We start from the raw sequence: 21,396 nt of genomic DNA, 5'->3' as shown, positions 1-21,396 counted from the left end.
TCATTATGTTGGTAGATGAGTAATATTTATGTTTGGCAATATGGCCATTGAAATTTCAATTACTCATTTAGAATTCAATGAAAAATATTTCAGTGTTATCTATAAATCATGCTCTGATAATCAATCAAAGAAATAAAGTATATATCCGGTAAGATTTTGAAAACTTATTTGTTGTGCTAAGTTGTCATAAATTTCATTTTCCCACATTGTATTAGTTTCTATAATTTTAATGATATTCTACTTAATTTTTATGATTTTTCCATTATATAAGTTTATGATTTATTTAAGATTCATTCCATTTTTTGGTCCTTCGAGACCGGAGTGAAAATTCTGAGCTATTGTTTATAATTGTAGTTTCGATTTCAATTAAGAGAGCTAGATAAAAGTATTTTATATTGCTCTAGTTAATGCTGTTTTTTGTTTTTATTTTTCGGTCCGTCGATAAATCTTTGATCTTAAATCTTGTATTTTGTAATTATAATGGAAACTTTAAAGAAAAGACGTAGTATTTTGAAAGGTAAAGTAACGCGTATAAACAATATTCTGAAACCGAAATTTGTGTCTGGGGAAATAGAAAGAGCGGAATTAAATGTTTTTTCGGCTCAAATGAATGAAATATGGGTGGAGCTTAATGAGATTCATACGGAAATTATCGTTTCTTGCAAGAATGAGGAAGAGGCAAGCAATATGAAAGAATTTGATGATTTGGCATCTAATATTGATACGTTGCGAATTAATATTGCACGGGAAATGTCGGAATTGAAATCAAAAGTAAACAATACTAATAATGGCGGCGTTTCTCTAGATGATTCGAAACCGAAACTAAATGAATCTTGTTTAAAGTTGCCCAAATTCGAGTTACCGAGTTTTTATGGAGATTTCAATAATTGGATGTCATTTAAAGAATTGTTTTTGAGTTCCATAGATAAAAATCCAGAATTAACAGAACTTCAAAAATTTCAATATTTGTTTGCTAGTTTAAAGGGTACTGCACACAAGCTTATTTCAGGATTTTCGCTCACAGATGAAAATTATAAGCACGCTTGGCAGACTCTAGTTGCGAGATATGATAATAAACGTGAATTAGCGTTCGCGCAAATTTCAAAACTATTTAATCTAAAGACAATTAAGTCTAATTCTGCGATTTCGATATTTGAAATTTTAGATACGTGTAATGAAGTTATTCGAATTCTTTCAACTTTAAAGTTAGAAGTTAATCCTATGGTAGATGTTATTTTAATATTTTTTATTTTGGGAAAACTAGATGATACACTAAGGCAAAGATGGGAATTATCTTTAACTAATCAAGATATTCCAACATTTTTAGAATTGGCTAAATTTCTTGAGCAACAAGCAAAAAGTATTTCAAATCAAACAGAATGCAAGCCAAGGGTTCTTCCTAAAAAGGCTTTTGTAAATAATGTGGTAGTAAACAAAACCGAAAATTTATGCAATATTTGTAATGAAAATCATTCGATTGTTAATTGTCCCATGTATAATAAGATGTCTGTTGATGACAGGTGGAAGGTAATTAAATCTAAAAGGCTGTGTATAAATTATTTAAGAAAATTTCATATGGCAAATAAATGCCGTTTTACTAACACCTGTAAGGCATGTCATAGAAAACATCATACTTCATTGCATAGATTTTATTCTAATTCTGAAGAACCTAATGTAAGCAATACAGTTTGCTATTCTAATTCAAATTTAGATAATGCCAATTCTGAAAATGTTCCTACAGTGAGGGAAAACATTCAACTTAGCACAACTTGTCTAAATTCTAATAGTGTAGATAGTAATACTTTATTATCAACAGCTTTAATAAAGGTTAAAAATGCTAAGGGACATTTCGTTAATTGCCGAGCGCTGATTGACAACGGCAGTCAGAAATCTCTAGTGAGCAAAAACTGTGTTAAAAGACTGCAATTATCAAAGACTGTTACAAATCATTCGATTTCAGGAATTAATAATACGCTAGTAAAGTCTTCTTTATCTGAAGTATCTTTGGTCTTTTCTCCACATTTTAATAAGAAAATTTTTTGCTGTAAAGCCTTGATTGTAGACTGCATAACAAGTGATTTACCGAATTTCACATTTTCTTCATGCAACTGGCCACACCTGCATGGTCTAATGCTTGCAGATCCAACATTTCATGCAACTGGTCCAATAGACATTCTGTTAGGAGCCGACTTATACGCTGACTTGCTAATTGGAGAACCAATTTTAGGGAAGAAAGGTACTCCAGCTGCACTCAATTCTCATCTAGGCAGGCTATTATCGGGAAGAGTGTTCTCAAACTCCAATAAGGAAAACTCCTTTGTGAACTGTCATCTTACCTCATCGTTGGATTGTCAATTGGCTAAATTCTGGGAGCTCGAATCTTTACCTCAAGCTGAACTGAAATCAAAGAATGATTCAGATTGTGAAGCATTTTACGACAAAACGGTTGCTAGAGATCCATCTGGACGTTATATTGTGAGAATACCTTTCAAACATTCTATAGAATTTGGTGACTCAGCTACTCAAGCAAGTGAAAGATTCAACTACATTGAAAGAAAACTAAGTAAGAATAATGAACTTGAGCATCAGTACACAACTTTCATGTCGGAATATCTTCAACTAGGTCATATGGAAAGGGTTCCTTCCGACGAACTGATTAAGGAATCAACATTTTATCTACCTCATCATTTCGTTATTAAGGAAGACAGCAACACAACCAAACTAAGAGTGGTCTTCGATGCGTCAGCTAAGGATTCTTCAGGGAATTCTCTCAACAATGCGTTGCATGCAGGTCCTCGTTTGCAGCCCGAACTATTTTCTCTATTACTAAAATTTAGAACTTTCAAAGTTGCATTTACTGCTGACATCGAGAAAATGTTTCGCCAAATTCGTATTCATGAAGAGGATGCTGATTACCAACGAATACTCTGGAGGTTCAAACCTGATGAAGAAATCCAGATATACAGATTATTAACTGTCACCTATGGGACAGCCTGTGCTCCCTATCTTGCTGTAAAAACACTTCAACAACTCGCTAAGGACGAAGAGAAAGCTTTTCCTGATGCTTCAAGAATTCTTAAGGAAGAATTTTATGTTGATGATCTGTTATCAGGTACAGATTCTATCCCCAAAGCCAAAAATCTAGTTTCAAACTTAAAATCACTTTTGCAACGAGGAGGTTTCAATCTCAGAAAATGGTCGTCTAATTGTTCAGAGGTTCTATCAGATCTTTCCAAAGACTCTCTCTCACAGCAGCACAATGTTACTATAAAAGAAAATCAATGTCAGAAGGTCTTAGGACTGTATTGGAATACACAGCAAGATACTTTTCAGGTGAACATTTCATTTCCAGAGATAGTTACCTCAAAAAGAGAACTGCTTTCTGTCATAGCTAGGATTTTTGATCCTCTGGGCTTTCTTTCACCTGCCACAATCATCTTAAAAATTTTGATGCAAAGCCTATGGAAAAATAAATTAACTTGGGACGAACCTTTAACCGAAGAGCTCTTATGTGTCTGGAAAACCTTCCAGGCTGAAAAACAGGCTTTAAAGGAAATAGCAATTCAAAGAAGACTGGTGTCTGTAAATAATTTAATCATTGATGCCCAGTTACACGGATTTTGTGACGCCTCACTCAAAGCATATTCAGCTGTTTTTTATTTGAAAGTAGTGGATAACGAAAGTAGAGCTTCAGTGAACATAGTGGCAGCAAAAACCAGGGTCGCCCCTTTGAAAACAGTATCATTACCTCGCCTCGAACTGTGTGCAGCTCATTTGCTAGCAAAATTGTATAGTAATCTTCAAATTTCGATAGATCAAATTTGGAAGCAAGTGTTCTTATGGTCGGATTCAGAAATCGTTCTGAGTTGGATTCGATCAGACTCTTTAAAGGATCAGTTCGTAAAAAATAGAGTTGCAGCCATAACATCACTTACTAATAATGGCGACTGGAACCATGTGGCTGGAGTTACCAATCCTGCCGACTGCGCCTCTTGAGGAATTTTTCCAAAGAAGCTTAAGGACTTGGAACTTTGGTGGCAGGGCCCGGAGTGGCTATCTAATGCAAATTCAGCATTCACCGAAGAGGTTAAACCAAACTCTGTTCACACTTCCAACCCTGACACTTTAATACATGCCTCAGCAGTTGAAAGTAATTCGATGCAAGAGTTAACTCAAAAATATTCATCATTCAGCAAATTAATAAGAGTGATTGCTTGGTGTAAAAGATTCGTGTTCAACTCGAGAAATTCGGAAAATCGGATAAACGGTTGCCTTCAAGTTAGTGAACTGGATAATGCTCTTATCGCAATTATTAAAGAAATTCAAAGGGTGGAATTTAGTGCTGAAATTAAGTCAATCAAAAATAAAGGCTGTGTTCCAAGAAACTCTAAAATAATAACCCTTTCACCTTTTCTAGATTCTGACAAGGTCTTAAGAACTGGTGGGAGACTCAAAAATTCAAATCTGTCACTGTCGGCTAAACATCCTTTTCTTTTGCCGAAAAATCATCATTTTGTCACGCTTATTATAGAATATTATCATAAGCTTTCGTTACATTCTGGCATTTCTGTAGTTTTATCTTTAATTCGGCAAAAATTTTGGTTTCCAGCTGGGAGAAACACAGTAAGAAAGATCCTCAGAGGCTGTATAACTTGTTTAAAGGTAAATGCTGTTTCTTCAAGCCAGCTCATGGCCGATTTGCCTCGTGATCGAGTTATTCCATCTAAACCTTTCCAACGTGTTGGGTTGGACTTTGCAGGTCCAATTTCAACCAAACCAAATTTACCAAGATCTAAAGTCACCTTAAAGTCGTACATTGCACTTTTCATTTGTTTTGCTACGAAGGCTGTCCACTTGGAACTTGTCTCTGATTTGTCAACAGAAACCTTCCTAGCATCCTTTCGTCGATTTATTGCTAGACGAGGGTTGCCATCTGATGTATACAGTGATAATGCCACAAATTTTAAAGGAGCCAGTAACTATTTGAAGTCTCTGTTCAAAATTGTTCGAGACAATTCAGTTCAAGATTTTTCCAGCAATCTTCAAATCTCTTGGCACTTTATTCCTCCAGCAACACCTCATTTTGGCGGACTCTGGGAGTCTAATATTAAATCAACCAAGAGACACCTGCTGAAAGTTTGCGGCTCAGCTACACTGAATTTCGAAGAACTGGCTACGCTCTTTGTGTCAAATTGAGGCTTGCCTCAATTCACGACCGTTATGTCCATTAACATCAGAAATAAGTGATCTAGAGGCTCTTACCCCTGAACATTTTATTGTGGGTGCTCCACTTCTTTCATTGCCTGAGAGAGACCCATCACCATCCGTGTGTCTCAAGTCTAGATGGTCTTTAATTCAAAAACTTCGTGCTCAATTTTGGATCAAATGGAGTAAAGATTATCTCCAAACTCTGCAAGCAAAGTCTAAATGGACTGTTTCTGGCTCAGAGTTTCATGTTGGAGATTTAGTTCTTCTCAAAAATGACAATGTCCCACCTCCATTAAAGTGGACTCTTGCACGAGTTGTGCAGGTATTTCCTGGAAACGATGGTATTATTAGGGTTGTTAAATTAAGAACAGCTCATGGAGAAACCACCAGGCCTATCTGTAAAGTATGTCCATTGATAAAAAAAATAACATTTCCACCTCCTTGGGTGGCAGGATGTTTTGACTCTTTTTATAATTTCAATAACAGATGGCGCCAGTGGTACTGTTAATCAAGAAATATTTTGTTTTATTATTTTCTTTCCTTTTTTTAGTTTCAGTTTAGATTTATTCATTATGTTGGTAGATGAGTAATATTTATGTTTGGCAATATGGCCATTGAAATTTCAATTACTCATTTAGAATTCAATGAAAAATATTTCAGTGTTATCTATAAATCATGCTCTGATAATCAATCAAAGAAATAAAGTATATATCCGGTAAGATTTTGAAAACTTATTTGTTGTGCTAAGTTGTCATAAATTTCATTTTCCCACATTGTATTAGTTTCTATAATTTTAATGATATTCTACTTAATTTTTATGATTTTTCCATTATATAAGTTTATGATTTATTTAAGATTCATTCCACTTAGGTTCTTATAAAAATAAGTAAAACTATGTAAGTTTTAACTGGAAATATATTCCAGTTAATGATATTTGTTATTGAATATTTCGGCTATATTGAATAAATTTTTATGTCTTTTTCCAAACTGAGAGACCATTGATTCACTTGCTGTTTGATGAAATGGTGTCTCTAGTTAAAGCATTGGTAAGGCGTTTTTTAAAGAATTCTGCTTTTCTTAGCTTGTCAGGAAGGGACTTAAAGATTAGATGAAGAAAACGCAGAAATTTGGCAAAATTCAAATTTAATAGATATTGGTCTAGATATCACAAAGGCAATGCCATCCTTATCTTTAGAAAATAAAATCTATGTATTTAGGTGCTAGGTCTTTTTACTTGGCATGTGCAAAAAAGTTATTAAAAGAATTGCCTCTTGAAAATAGGTTACTGCAACATCTTAAAGTGTTGCATCCTATAATAAGAATAGAAGACACTTCTATTAAGTCAATAAGATATCTGGCAACAGTAACCCCATCCATGATAAAACCCGAAGACGCATCTTTGTTGCTAGATGAATGGACGAGGTTACGTGTTGAACCAGAAGGTTATTCTTCTGACTCAAATGAATATGTACTAATTGATGTGTTTTGGAAAAACTATTTTGTGAAGAAAGATAATTTGGGAAATATCAAATATCCTCTTTTAACAAAGCTTTTTTGTGCATACCACATGAGAATGCTGATGTTGAAAGAGATTTTAGTGTAAACAAAAAGCTACTTGACAGTAGGGCAAGTTTAAATTCGCATAGTGTTAATGGTTTGAGACAAGTTGTGTCACATATCAACAAAATGGGGGGTTTAAATAACTTTAAAGTTGACAAAGACATGATTAAAGTGGCTCGTGTAGCATTTAAAAATTATTCTGCCTGATTAGAGGTTGAGAACAAAGAAAGCGAGAAGAATGTGAAAACACTGAAACTGAGGAAAACAGACTAAAAGCTGCTGAAATTCATTTAAAAAAAAAAAAATTTGAAAGCTTCTCAAGATCTCTTGGCCACATCTGAAAAAAATATTAAAGATGGGTAATAAAGAAATGTCGATTATAGAAAACTGACAGATTCTTTTATCTGAGGCTAAGTCGAGTATAGCAGAATATTTAACAGCATTGGAAGATACCAAAAAGAAACATAATTTGTTGATGCAGAGTCCTTCAAAAAAAAAAAAAAAAAAAAAAGTATGTTATCAATGAACAAAATTAAAAATTCTTGTTATTAAATTCTTGTTTTAATTTTTTTTATTAAATATATGCTTCAAATCTTTGTTTTGCTGCTCCAAAATTTCTTTTTTGTTGCTCCGAAGATGGTCCAAAACCATGTTTTGCCACTTTTATGTCTATGCTCGCCTCTAAGGCTATTGTAGGTTTTCCTTTACTGTTTTTCATTTTTTTCCACTCTTTTGGTTACTGTGGTTTTTCTAATTTTGGAAATGGTTTTTTCAACTTTATTTTGGTAACTATTTTTGAGAGACATGTAGACTGTTATTTATCTTTTGTATATTTTGAATCTAATATCCAACTGCTCCAATTTCTTGGGATAATATATAACTGTTTCAGTTTCTTGGAATGATACCTTTCAGTTTCTGTATTTAATATTGATAAGTTTCTTAAATGATATGTCTTATATCTATATATATTAGGAAAAGATACTGGGCTTACCTTTTTGTGCATTATAGTTTTGCTTATTTATTCTCTTATTTAAAGGCATTCACCAAAAATATTTACTTATCACCCCTTTTAATATTTTGCTCTATTACATTTTAATTACCAAGGAAAATTAAAGGCTTAAAGTTATAAGTGTTGTTCTTTTAATACACTAAAAACTAAACTCTTATGCAATATTTTATAATAAAGATATTTAGTTACCAAATTTGCTAATTTAATAAACGATGAAAAGTTTTATCCAGCTCTTAAAGAGTTTCATTTACTTTTTAAATTGCACATTTTATAAATTAGTTTAATAAGTTACATTTACTCTTTTTAAAACGTTAGATTTACTTTTTATAATTAATTTTATGTAAACCCGGTCTTAGTCAACGTATACAATAAAACTATAATAAATACAAAATAACTATTAAAAATTCGAATGCAATATTTGAAATTAACTTGTCGAACTTGAATTTGAGTTATAAGCTAGCTTAACACCATCGTCATTTAATTAAAAAACAATTTATGTAAAGTAAAACAATGACTTATTATATTCTAATGGTAAAAATTCAACTTAAAAATTTAAAACAACTAAATAAGTAGAAAGAGTTTTGAAATATGATGCGTAATTTTTATTCGGATTTGAGTTCTTACAGTTTCGGCATTGATTCTATTCAAATGAAGTCATTGATTGAAAAGTATTCATATATTAGTTTTAGAAAAAGAATTTATTTAATTCATAATATTTACTACAAAAACATGCAAACATGCAAAAAAAAATTACAAAAACATGCATGAATAACAGTACACAAAATGTAGACAAAATACAAAATAGACAAAAACACTAAGATATGTATAAAAAGTATGACGAAAAGTTAATTGATTAAAATTTAAAAAAATGTGTGATCAACATACTGATCATGTCCTGTTTTTAAAAATAATAAACAATTGTGAAGATAGTTGATTTGTAAATGAGCATAGACTACATAAATATAAAATGTTTAAAAAGGAAACTTAGCTCGGGTATTTATAGACACTTAATTCTGCGGTATGTTGTTAATATAAGTATCTCCATCTTTTTCCCCAGGACATAAAGATATAATTATATAGCAAGAGGTTAACTCTAAAATATTTTTTCTTCTCTTTAAAATTATTCTTACTCTTCCCTCAAATTTTTGAAAGTATTTTTCAAATTTTAAAAACTCCTTCTTAGAATTCTTTAACTCATGGAATTGCTGAGTTCTTTTTATTTCTACTAAAAGCATCCTGATTAGATTATAATATTCAGGTACCGTCATTTCATACGTATGACGTGATAAATCAACTTTTTTATGTGCGAAATAGTGATATACCGCAGAAAAAAAGCTTTGAAAATTCGGATTAATTGAATTATTTTCGTTTATATTATCTATTTGCTTTAAAATTTGTTCAAATTCGTGAAAAATTTTTTCACGGTAAGTATTGAAGAACATGTCATCCATGTTCAAGTCGGGAAATTTGTTTTTTTCAAAATTTATGTACGTTTTGACGAATTTCATAAGATTTATCACATCATACAGAGAGCAGTTTATAACTAACATTTCATTTCGTGATATAATGTATACGCAAAATTTCGTAATTAAAACTAGATCAACTTTAAAAGAAATTAAACATCGTGATAAGAAATTTACTTCAGGTTTAGATAAATTTTGAAAGACTCTTGTAATACTATTAATAGTTAAAGGAGATACAGATGAATTTTGTAAAACAGAGTGCCATTGATTTCGTATCGGGCACGATAAAGCCATTTTAATGTTAAAAATTAATGTTATAAGAAACAACAATATGGTAGACAAGAAAACAAAATATTACAATATATCGTGCAGAAATTATTTATTATAACATACAAAGTTATTGTTAACAAAATGGTAACTATGAATTACTGGTGCAGTCTGTACTGTATGAAAAATCTGTAAGAAAAATAAAAATATAATTAAAATTTTAAACTGATATAGAGTGGGGATAAAACGTTAATTTATTACATTGACACAAGCTATTAATAAAACTATTAATAAAACTCATTTATGAAATTTTTTAGAAATAGAGTTGGCTAGAATTAGTTAGAATGCAAAATTAACTATAAATACTAAACAGAGTTGGTTGTCAAGCATATTTAGTTGTTGTTATAGTTCATTTACGTCACAGTGGAGCTGCACAACGGGCTATTGGCGACGGTCTGGGCCGAAGACATGCCATCACAATTTTGATCCTCTGAGGAGGGGATGGCACCCCCACTTCGGTAGCTCAATGACCTGCACGCGAAGTCGAGCACACGGTAGAACAGTTTAACGAGGACCCATACCGCACATCTTCGGTCCCTACGCAAACTGATCCAAGTAGTTACCCATCCTCACACTGACCGTAGCCAGTGATGCTTGACTTCGGTGATCTCAAGCATATTCAGAGACATTATCACTTAAGGAGTTGAGCACCTAAAAACTTCATTTTAATGAAGAAAAATAGATTTCGGCTGACTTTTTATTTTTCCTACGGTTACCTTCTGTCAGAATTTTCTTCTTATTGTCGAACGAAAGTGTTAGTACTAAAAACCTTTTTCTAATAAGACAAAAATATTGCAGTTTATAAACCTTTCATCCTAAAAGGATTACAAATTATTTTTTAAGACTTTTTTTTTTAAATAAGTGTTGTCACTTAAGTAAAATGGTCACACTAACTATAGGATCAAACTGCATTGCTCATTAAAATGTCATGACAAGGTGGATTTTAGCTGAGCATGCAAAACTTTGTGAAAAGAAACCTTATAATTACCTAGTATTATTAAGAGTATTCAAGAGTATCTAGGTTAAGGTATTAAAGAGTAGCCTGCACGATCTGTGCGCGAAGTCGAGCACTTTACAGTAGAACAGTTTAACAAGAACTGATACCGCACACCCTCGGTCCTTTCGCAGGCGGATCAAAGTGGTCACCCACTTTCTGACCGCAGCCAGTGATGCTTCGGTGCTTGGATGGGTATCGCGTCTTCACGATTAGAACTTGAAGGGGTAGAAAATGCGGATTTGTTACTGTTTAAGTAAGCTAACCAGCGTTCTTTTTAAGACTAAAATTTCTGTACAGATGCTTCAAAATTAATCTTTGTAGAGTCCAGCAGTGGACTGATCGTAAAGGCACGGGTCCCAGCAAATCACCAAAGTCAAACATCACTGGTTGCTGTCAGTGTGCGGGTGGGTGACCACTTGGATCAGTCTGCGTAGGGACCGAGGGTACGCGGTATGGGCCTTCGTTAATCTCTTCTACAGTTAAGTGCTCAACTTCGTTTTTCAGGTCGTCGGACTACCGAAGCAGGGGTGCCATCCCCTCTGCAGAGGATCAAAATTGTGATGACATGTTTTCGGATCATCCTCAGGGGTGTCTCAAAGACCGTCGCCAATAGCCCATTGTGCAGCTCTAGTGCGGCGTAAATGAACTGCAACAACTTATCTTTGTAGTAAGTAATTAAGGAAAGGGGAATAATTTTGCTGTTTAATTAGATCACGGATTAAAAAATTATTGTTACAAATTTACCTTTAACACAAAACATTAAGAAAATCTTATCTGGCAAGGTTTCCCTATGGTATGTTTACTGTATCACAGCTCGTGTCGTTTTTTGGCTCGTCAGAATGAGGTGTGTGTTCCATCATCCGTTACACCTTCTCAATTTAGTTTTGTAAGAGCAGAAACATTCTCAGAGATTCTCGAACAGAAATAATTAGAAAAGTCAAGAGATCGAGCTTCGAATGTTCTTTTAGAAATTTTGCAACCAGTTTCTTAGTTTTAGTAGGACACTAGTCAACTTAGGTTTGGGGATCCCGTTTGATATTTATGCGTTAGTTTTTTTTTTAAATTTTATAACCATCTGTTAAGAATTGCCACGGGGCGGCGCTCATATCATATGACACATTATTATTCAGTTGCCATTCAACTCTAGAACAGGGAACATCCCCCTGTCACTCAATGTGATCTTGTCAATTTTATGTTATTAAGTTTCAAAATAAATGTTTATGTTTTTTACAGTCCGCTATTAATTGATCAATATATCACGAACACTAAAGAAAAAGTGGTCATCGCCGAGCACGAAGACAAACCGAACGCTTGTGGAAATTGAGTACGAAATCGAAACGAACAATGGCTTTGGAGCAAATAACAGTATTTAACCGAAAACGGGGTTATATACGAGGACAATTGACAAGGATTGAAAATGCACTTCAGCAAAATACTGATTTACCTGTAGACAATACGAACATCACTCAAAAATTATCAACTTTGGATAAACTTAGAACAAAGTTAGAGGATCTACGCAGCGAATGCTATTCTACTTTGTCGGATGAGGATTTGCCAGATTTTGAAGAAAGTTTAGATGGGCTGCAAATTGACCTCGAAACATGCGAGGTAAGCTTTCAAAAACTTTTAAATCCAAATTCTAATTCAAATGAAAATAGTTCGTCCTCTGGTAACTGTAAACTAAAATTACCGTCAATTAATCTTCCCGAATTTTCAGGTTTATATGTTGAATGGTTGTCATTCAAAACGCAATTTATGTCTTTAATTGACGATAACAAACAGTTGTCAGAACAACAAAAATTGTTTTACCTTCAGTCGGCACTTAAGGGTAACGCTAAACAATTAATTACGGTAAATGATACGTACAACAGTTTATTCGAAGCATTGAAAAAACGATTTGAAAATACACGGTTGCAAATTATGAGTCATATTGGTGAAATATTTAATTTTTCTAAAGTTAAATGTGAATCTGCGTCTAGTTTAAGACAGATGCTCGATAAAATTGAAAGTAATTTGCGATCATTAAAACAACTAGAATTAGAAACGAACCCTCTTTGCGAAACAATATTAATTTATATAATTATTCAAAGAATTGATATTGACTCACGTAAATTATACGAAATGGAATTGGGTTCGGAATTACCGAGTTGGGAAAAATTTACGGAACTAAAAGATGTCAAGCACTAGAAAATGTAAACAGAAATTCAAGCGAATTTAAACGGGAACCAACCCCGAAATTCAAAACTCTAATGGTGAAAAACGAAAACAAAAATAATTGTTTATTAGGATGCATGGAATCTCACCCTATTTTCAGATGTAAAAAGTTTATCGATTCTAACGCAGATGATAGATTAAAATGTGTTGTAAGGAATAAATTATGCTTTAATTGTCTCGGATTTCACACAATGTCTAAATGTAAGAAAATTCATTTAAAATGTAAATCTTGTAACAAGAATCATAGTACAATGTTACACGGAGCAAACTTTTTCTTCGATAGACAAAATCAAAACAAAAATACGGGTGTGGCGCCAATGAGCAGGGAAGAAAGAAATAATTCAGTTTCGGAACAAGAAGTTACGCAATCACAAATGCAAAATGAAATTAATAACAAACCGCAAGAGGCCCCATGTTTATATTCTTTTAATGTAAATAAAAGTGTTCTTCTTTCTTCAGTGAAAGTTAAATTATTGCAATCGAACGGAAAATATTTGCATTTAACAGGGCTACGCGATTCTGGAAGTATGAAATCTCTTATTACTGAAGAGGCAGCTAATTTATTGGGTTTAAAAAGATCGCGTTGTAGGTCAAATTTAATTGGATTAAAAAATACAGTATTTCCGATCACTGAGAAGATTTATTCGCGTATAAGTAATGATGAGGAATCATATAATAAGGAACTCGAATTGTTAATTTTGCCAGAAATAGCCGGAAATGTTCCTTCGGAAGAAATAAATATTTCTAATTTGAATTTACCCGAAAACGTAAAGTACGCTAATCCTAATTTTTATTTACCTCAAAAAATATCGATTCTTTTAGGAGGTGACGTATTTTATGAATTGTTAAAAGGAAATCAAATTCGATTAAGGGGTAATTCTATTATTTTAATTGAAACAGTTTTCGGGTGGATGGTTACAGGTTCGATCCCCTCTACACACCCACATGATTCCAAATGTTATTTCATACAGGACAATGTTGATGAAGGGTTAAATAAATTTTGGGAATTAGAGTCAATTGGGATAGTTCCAAATGATAATACAGATGAGGAAAGTACTGCTTTAGCTCTCTTTAAAAATTCTGTTTCTTTCAAAGAAGGGAGGTATCAAGTTGGGCTACCATGGAAACATGATTTTAGGGAATTAAACGATAACTTAACTGTAGCCAGAGGACGGCTAGATCATTTGATTAGAAATTTTGAGAGACGCTCAGAACTGTATGAAGATTATTGTGAAATTCTGAAAGACTATGAAAATCAAGGCATCATAGAGAAGGTCCCAAAAGACAAAGTACAAACAGATAAACCGCTATTTTATCTACCATTTTCCATGGTTTACAGAGAATCAGTCAGTTCTAGTAAACGAATAGTTTTTGATGCCAGCTCACATGAAGAAGGTGAACTTTCCTTAAATGACTGTTTATACGCAGGACTTAGCCTAAATCCCCTGATATTTAACATGCTTATATTTTTTCGTTTGTATGCTGTGGTGATCTTAGCAGATATCGAAAAAGCGTTCCTTCAAATATCGTTGAATGAGACAGATCGAAATGCAGTGAGATTTCTTTTTCCAAGTTCGAACCCGGCCATAAGTGAGCAGTATGACATAAATATTTTTAGATTTTGCAGAGTTCTTTTTGGTGTCAACGCCAGTCCCTTCTTGCTTTCTGCCACAATTAAGGAACATATCAAAAAATATCAAGAGTTGCATCCCGCTACGACGAATATGCTCAGTGAATGTCTATATGTCGACGACTTCATAGGAGCTCTCGACGACGTGAAATCTGCCTTTCAGATGTCGGACGAAGCCAAGAAAATTATGGCAGAAGCAAGCATGAATCTGTGTAAATGGAGTTCAAACAGCAAGGAACTGGTACAATTATGGAAGGATTGTGGGTTCGAAACCCATCCCATTCATTCGAAAGCCAATCCTGCTGCCAATTTACACAAAGTTCTAGGACTGCCATGGCATGTGCATGAAGACTACATCTCTGTAGAACTGAAAGACTTGCTTAAATTCGATGGAAAAGAAAGCATTACTAAAAGAATTGTTTTAAGAACTATCGGAAAACTGTTCGACATATTGGGTTTTCTTAGTCCGTACACAATAAGACTCAAGTGTTTACTCCAAGACTTGTGGCTTAGAAAGTGTCCGTGGGATACGGAACTTACACCAGACATTCGCCAACAATTTATTCAGTGGAGGTCTGAGTTGTCTGTCATTTTGAAATTACGAGTTCCTAGAATGATTCTAGACTCCAGTCTAGATGATGCCAAGGTACTTCAAATTCATGTATTTTCGGATGCCAGCCAAAGAGCATACGGAACAGCAGTGTACCTAAGAGTGAAGTACAGTGACAAAATCACAGTTAATCTTATCGCATCAAAGAGTCGTGTTGCTCCATTAAAGAAACTGACTCTTCCAAAACTAGAACTAATGGGTGCATTACTTGCAACCAGACTCGCAAAAGAAATAGAACAGATTGTAAAACGAAAAGGATCCCCCACAGTTCATTTTCGGACAGATTCCCAGATCGCATTGTTCTGGATCAAAGGACCTCATCATAAATGGAAACAGTTTGTTTCCAATCGAGTGAAAGAGATTCAAGCCCTTAGCAATCCTGAATCTTGGTCACACGTTCCCGGTAAACTTAACATTCTTACGAGAGGAGTTAGTGCAGAAGTTCTTCTGAAAAATGAGGTCTGGTGGTCGGGTCCCGAGTTTTAAAGAAAAGATGAGATTTCAGTGTTTGAGTGCACTAATTCTATTGCTGAAAACTCTTACCTTTCAGAGTTAAAAAAAAGGTTCCTCTGTTGAAGAGGATATGTGTTTTGCTTTAACTAATCAAAATGTTATGTTTTATAATTACCTACTTAAACTTACCAATAATTTTTCTAAACTTGTTCGTATAGTTTCATATATTTTTAGATTTATCTATAATTGTAAAAATCCAAGGAACAAGGCAGGTAGGTATTTAGATTCTGAAGAATTGAACAAATCCGAAACTTTTCTCTTAAAATTTGCCCAAAGTGAATATTTAGAAGAATTGAATGCTTTAATGAAAGGTGAGAATGTGAAAGGTAAAAGTAAATTGTCTTCTCTTAATTGTTTTATTGATAAAAAGGGTCTTATACGTGTTGGAGGTCGAATTGTAAATTCAAGTGTTAATGATTATACTAAACATCCAATTGTCCTTCCAGCAAAACATCCCTTAACCTATATGATTGTACATTATTTTCATTTGAAATATTTACATGTCGGAGCACAAACTTTGTTGTACTTAATACGTCAAAAATATTGGCCTGTGAACGGCAGAAATTTGTGCAGGTTGGTAAAACACAATTGTGTTACGTGCACAAAAAAACAAACCAGTTTTAGAGCAACAATTAATGGGTCAGTTACCTAAAGAACGAATCGAACCTTCTCCTCCATTTACCATAACAGGTATTGATTTTTGTGGACCATTTTATATAAAATTTAGGTGTTTTAAATAAGATATATGTTGCAATTTATGTATGTTTCTGTACTAAATCAATACATTTAGATTTTGTAAGTGACTTAACATCAACAGGGTTTATAGCTAGCTTGAAAAGATTTTTTTCTAGAAGAGGTAAAACCTCTAAAATTTTCACTGACAATGGACGAAATTTCGTGGGTGCAGACGCTGAACTGAAACGGCTTTTCAAAATTATTAATTCACCAGATGAACCTTTGGCTCAATATTTTGCCGAGGAAAAAATTGATTGGCATTATAACCCCCCAAGATCACCAAATTTTGGAGGATTATATGAAGCCGGCGTTAAATCTTTTAAATTCCACCTAAAACGGATAGCGGGAAACTCCAATTTTACTTTGGAAGAATTCATTACAGTTTTAGCAGAGATTGAAGGAGTATTAAACTCCAGGCCATTGACTCCATTGTCAGCTGATTTCGAAAACTTTGATACCCTAACACCTGGGCATTTTCTTATTGGGAGACCCATCACTTCCATTACAGAACCCCAACTTGCAGATATCAATGAAAATAGACTCAGTAAATGGGAAAAGATTTCTCAAAAAATTTGGAGACTTTGGAAGAGAGATTATTTAAGTAATCTCCAAATGGCAGTTCAGTAATGTTAAAATTGGAACTTTAGTGTTGGTGAAAGAAGAGAATTTGCCAGCAACTAAATGGTTAACAGGTAGAATTGAGGAAATATTTAAGGGAAGTGATGGGAAGGTAAGAGTTGTAAATATACGTTTGCCACAAGGCAAACTTAAAAGAACAGTACGCAACATTTCTATTTTACCTATATATTAATTCTTGTGTTAAAATTTTCATTATAATTGTAAAGTTGAAATTACGTGTATGTATATTTAATGTTTTGTATGAATATTGTCAATTTTTCATTTTATTTTATTATGTAATAAGCATTGTAATTAATAATGATTGGATTTAAACATCCAATCGGCGGGGAGTGTTAAGAATTGCCACGAGGCGGCGCTCATATCATATGACACATTATTATTCAGTTGCCATTCAACTCTAGAACAGGGAACATCCCCCTGTCACTCAATGTGATCTTATCAATTTTATGTTATTAAGTTTCAAAATAAATGTTTATGTTTATAACAGTCCGCTATTAATTGATCAATATATCACGAACACTAAACACCATCGTTGAACAGCCGACCGAATTTTTTTTTTTTTTTGTTAACGACTACTAATGTTAAACTCCGTGGCCTTGTAATTTTGAACCCGATCCATAAGACAAAGGAACTCCTGTATCAAGTATTAGAAAAATTGGCCTTCGTGGAGGACTTTTTGAGGGAACTAACCCTTATATGCGTTACATGTAGAAGGAAACCACGAAAATCTCAGACGCTGAAATCATGGGTTAGGATCCCCATGAAGGCAAGGGGATTTTAACTTATGTTCCATCTACCACTGAGGATATTTTGTGTCAGTTCTGTGGTCGGTGCAAGCCGGATGCAGAGTTCGTATCGACCAGCCATCGCTGGCATTCGAACCCGATCACCTCCATGGAAGACGAACGCTCTATCCCCTGAGCAATCATGGCTCTTATACATTAGTTGGTGAAAATGTTCAAATTATGGTGTAATCGTTTCAAGAAATTTTTTATACTTATTGTACGAACCTTGTTCTTTATTACTTTTCACATATATTCAAGTCATTGTTTTATGTTGACCCCACATTCGTTGATCCCGTGAGAAACGATTTCTAAAATACTACACTGAAATAATTGCAACCCTGAAAGGATTTTACAATCCTTTTTACATGCGAAAAAAAGAAAGAAAAAAAAAAACTCTGAATAACTTTTGATCTAATAATCGGATCTTCAATCTTAATTTCAAAAACGCACTTAATCTGAATATACATTCTTTTTCTACGGACTTGGATTTCTAACCCTCGCAATATAGGGGGTTGCTGCAATATGAGAAATGTGACCAAAATAATTTGGTCAGAAGAGCGAACCAAAGTTTGGTTTCATTAATGTTACTTTCTGCTCCTTTCACTATATCTCGGGAACTTTAGGAGCAAATTGAAAAATTTTTGTGCACAATTATAAAATTACTTTTTTCTAAAGACCTTTAATTCTCTTAAGTTTCTGAAAAATCGAATGCTAAAGCATTCCTATATTTAAAATTCGATTTCTCAGGAATTATTGGACCGATTTCACTGGATTTTCGTGTTTAAAACTGCCTTCTTTAAAACGATATAATTTTTTCTAATATCCTGCAATTCAAAAATTTTCGACTACTGTTAAATTAATTTGCATTGTGATTTTTATGAAGAAAAAAAATTCATTTTCTATTTTGAAAAATATTCGATATAACAAGATTTTGAAAAGAAACTCCTCGACATAAGAATTCAAATTAACATTAGGTGGATATAGGGAGAAATATTTGTTTGATATAATAAGGTTTTCGATGTATCAAGAGCATATATGGCAGTACTTTTACTTTCGTTACTTGTACCGCCGGAACAAGTAAAAAGTACGTACTTTTACTTGTACTTCGTTACTTTTTAAATTTAGTACTTTTACTTGTACTTTCGTTACTTTTTTAGGGAAAAAGTACAAGTATTTGTAACGGAAATATCGAACGAAATCGTTACTTTTTTTCTAAAACTCGGTAAGCTTTCTAAAAAAAAAATATTAAGTTGAAAAAAAATGCTTATGTTTTTTCTTAATTAATAAAATTAATGTGCAATATACATGCATTCACAGCTAACTTCGTGTTTAAATACCTTCTGTTTCAACTTATACTGCACATTCAATTATTTTTTAATAGCTCAAAGATCACAAAGCTATCTGAAACCCTGTGTTTGCTTTGTTTATGTTTGTGCTTTTAAAACGAGTCTCTAAAGAGTAAAACAATCTTAAATCAATGGTAATTTAAATAAATAAAAATAATAAACTAAAAATTAAAATCAATAGATAAAATTTCTTTTTCGTGCAAATCCATAAAAAGTTTGAAATTAAAACTATATTTGATTTTAAAATTATATTATACGATTATATTATAAAATTATATTATAATATTCTTTCGAATTTAAAAATAAATTTAAATCCATAACTTTCAAAATTAAAAATAATTAAATAAATGACAACAATTTGGCAAAAACTTTAAAGAGCATAAGAATATTATTCAATAAAATTTTAGGTTACTTTGAATTTTCGATTTCCTAGAAATGTACTTTTAAATCGTTACTTTTTTTGCTTAGTACTTGTACTTTTACTTGTACTTATTACTCGTTACTTTTTAAAATATGCACTTTTTACTTTTTACTCGTTACTTTTTTAAAAAATACTTGTACTTTTACTAGTTACTTTTTAAAAGTAACGTTGCCATATATGCCATTTACTACCAGGGGAGTCTTCATCCATCTGGATTTGAACTCCTGTTCTCACAAAAGCGAGTCCAACGCCCTACCAACCAGGCTATACCGGGTCCACTCATAGTTTATTTTATCTAATTTTATAACCGTCGTTGAACAGTCGACCCAATTTTGGGTTTACGACTGCCAGTGTTCAACTCGGTAGCTTGTTATTTTGAACCCAATTCAGACGACAAGGGAACTACTGGATCAAGTATTGGGAGAAATTTGCCATCGTGGAAGATTTTTAGATGAAACTAACCCACATTTGCGTTACATGGAGAGGAAAACCACGAAAACCTCCCACGGTTAGCCTGGCGGCAAAGGGACTCTAACCCAGGATCACTACTACCACTGAGGATATTTTACGTCAGCACTGTGGTAGGTGTAAACCGGTTGTGGTATTCTTATAGACCAACCATCGCTGGGATTCGAACCCAATTCCACTCAATAGATGGCGAATGCTCTAACCCCTGAGCCACCACGGCTCTTTTATTTTAATAATGTGTTCGATATGAAAACAGGAGCTATCTCTATAGTAGTCTGTAATTATTTTCGTATCAACTAGGAGAGTTTACTCTTGCTGGCCCTACAAATAAACTCCAGTAGACGTTTTTCTTCTTAAAAGTCAATAATTTCCACAGAAACTTTAGACATTTTATAACAAATTATACAAATGTACTTCTATATTAATTTATCAATATGCTAATCAGAACGAAAGGATCGATTTGAAATAATAAATTTCAAGTGCAGACGATTATTTAACTTATTAAATATTTATTGTTCGACTGATTAAGAATAAATAAATAGAAGTCAAAACATATTAAGTACTAAACGATTTTAATCCGTTTTTTTTTTTTTTTTTTTTTTTTTAAAATTCGTAACAACTGTTAAGATTTATATCTGGTAACATCTAAATTTTATTACTTTTAAGATAAACTTTAATATGAGCTTATGAAATAAAGATCTCGAGAAAGAAAAATACATTTTTCTACATCAATATCTCTAAGGAATTTTTTTTTTGCAATGACTTTAATTGTACTTTTCTCACGACGAATAGTCATTATTTAAAGCAGATTTTTTTTTTCTTTTCACAAAAACGCACTTAAAATTGCAATAATTTTCGGACAAATTGGAGTACGGAAAAGAACTCGATTTAAAAGCTTAAAGAAGAAGTATCTTTTCGATAGTTGAAATTTCATCACTGTAGTATGTAGAAAAGTCCGGACTATATTATTGTATTTTTTGTTCAGAAATTTAACAGTTAATTATTCTTCAACTAATTATGCGAATACTACTATCTATTTTTCGAATTGAATATATTTTTTAAGAGAATTTGAGAATTTTTAAGAGAATTTGAACTATATTTTTACCAGAAATATATTATTACAGAAAAATATATCGCTCTATATTTTTCTACACACCTTCGAAATTTTAAGTTCTTAAATCTAACAGTTTCTGCACAGCAAAACAAAATGTTTCATAAAATTGATAACTGCAGCGAACAATAGCGGTGCTTGCAACAGCTTTAATATAGGGAGACACATAATGTGTTAACATAGTTGTCGCTGCATTTTTATTGGCCAGAAAAATCACGTGGTGGGATCCAATTTTTCATCATTCATTTGCATATTGTTTTGGCTGTCATCAGCATAAAATTAATAAAAGTCAGAAAGGTAATGGGTAATGTTTTTCTACAAACATTTTTGCATTCCTAATTTAAAGTAATTTTCCTTTAC

The 21,396-nt window shown here is 32.9% G+C and overlaps 1 protein-coding gene and 1 long non-coding RNA gene across 2 annotated transcripts in view; one reads left to right on the top strand and one right to left on the bottom strand.

The window, feature by feature from the left end:
- The first annotated feature begins 480 nt into the window (after window positions 1–480).
- On the top strand, window positions 481–6,811 carry LOC147800800 (uncharacterized). The gene is made up of 4 exons (XM_087156454.1): window positions 481–3,333; window positions 4,663–5,136; window positions 5,198–5,606; window positions 6,426–6,811. Exons 1-4 carry the CDS (start codon window positions 481–483, stop codon window positions 6,809–6,811), a joined length of 4,122 nt encoding a protein of 1,373 aa, XP_087012580.1.
- A 2,793-nt stretch (window positions 6,812–9,604) lies between these two features.
- LOC147800799 (uncharacterized) overlaps window positions 9,605–21,396 on the bottom strand; it is a 39,974-nt gene continuing 28,182 nt past the window's right edge. The window contains exon 5 of the long non-coding RNA XR_015431181.1: window positions 9,605–9,696. This is a non-coding gene — a long non-coding RNA (uncharacterized LOC147800799). The remainder of the gene's footprint in view (window positions 9,697–21,396) is intronic.

The sequence above is a fragment of the Parasteatoda tepidariorum genome, unplaced genomic scaffold (assembly GCF_982258835.1).
Source record: "Parasteatoda tepidariorum strain Cologne lab strain unplaced genomic scaffold, Ptep-v5.0 scaffold_83, whole genome shotgun sequence".
In the NCBI taxonomy this organism is placed as follows: Eukaryota; Metazoa; Arthropoda; class Arachnida; order Araneae; family Theridiidae; genus Parasteatoda; species Parasteatoda tepidariorum.
Note: the sequence above shows the minus strand (reverse complement) of the source record. Positions and strands in the feature narration are given on the sequence as shown.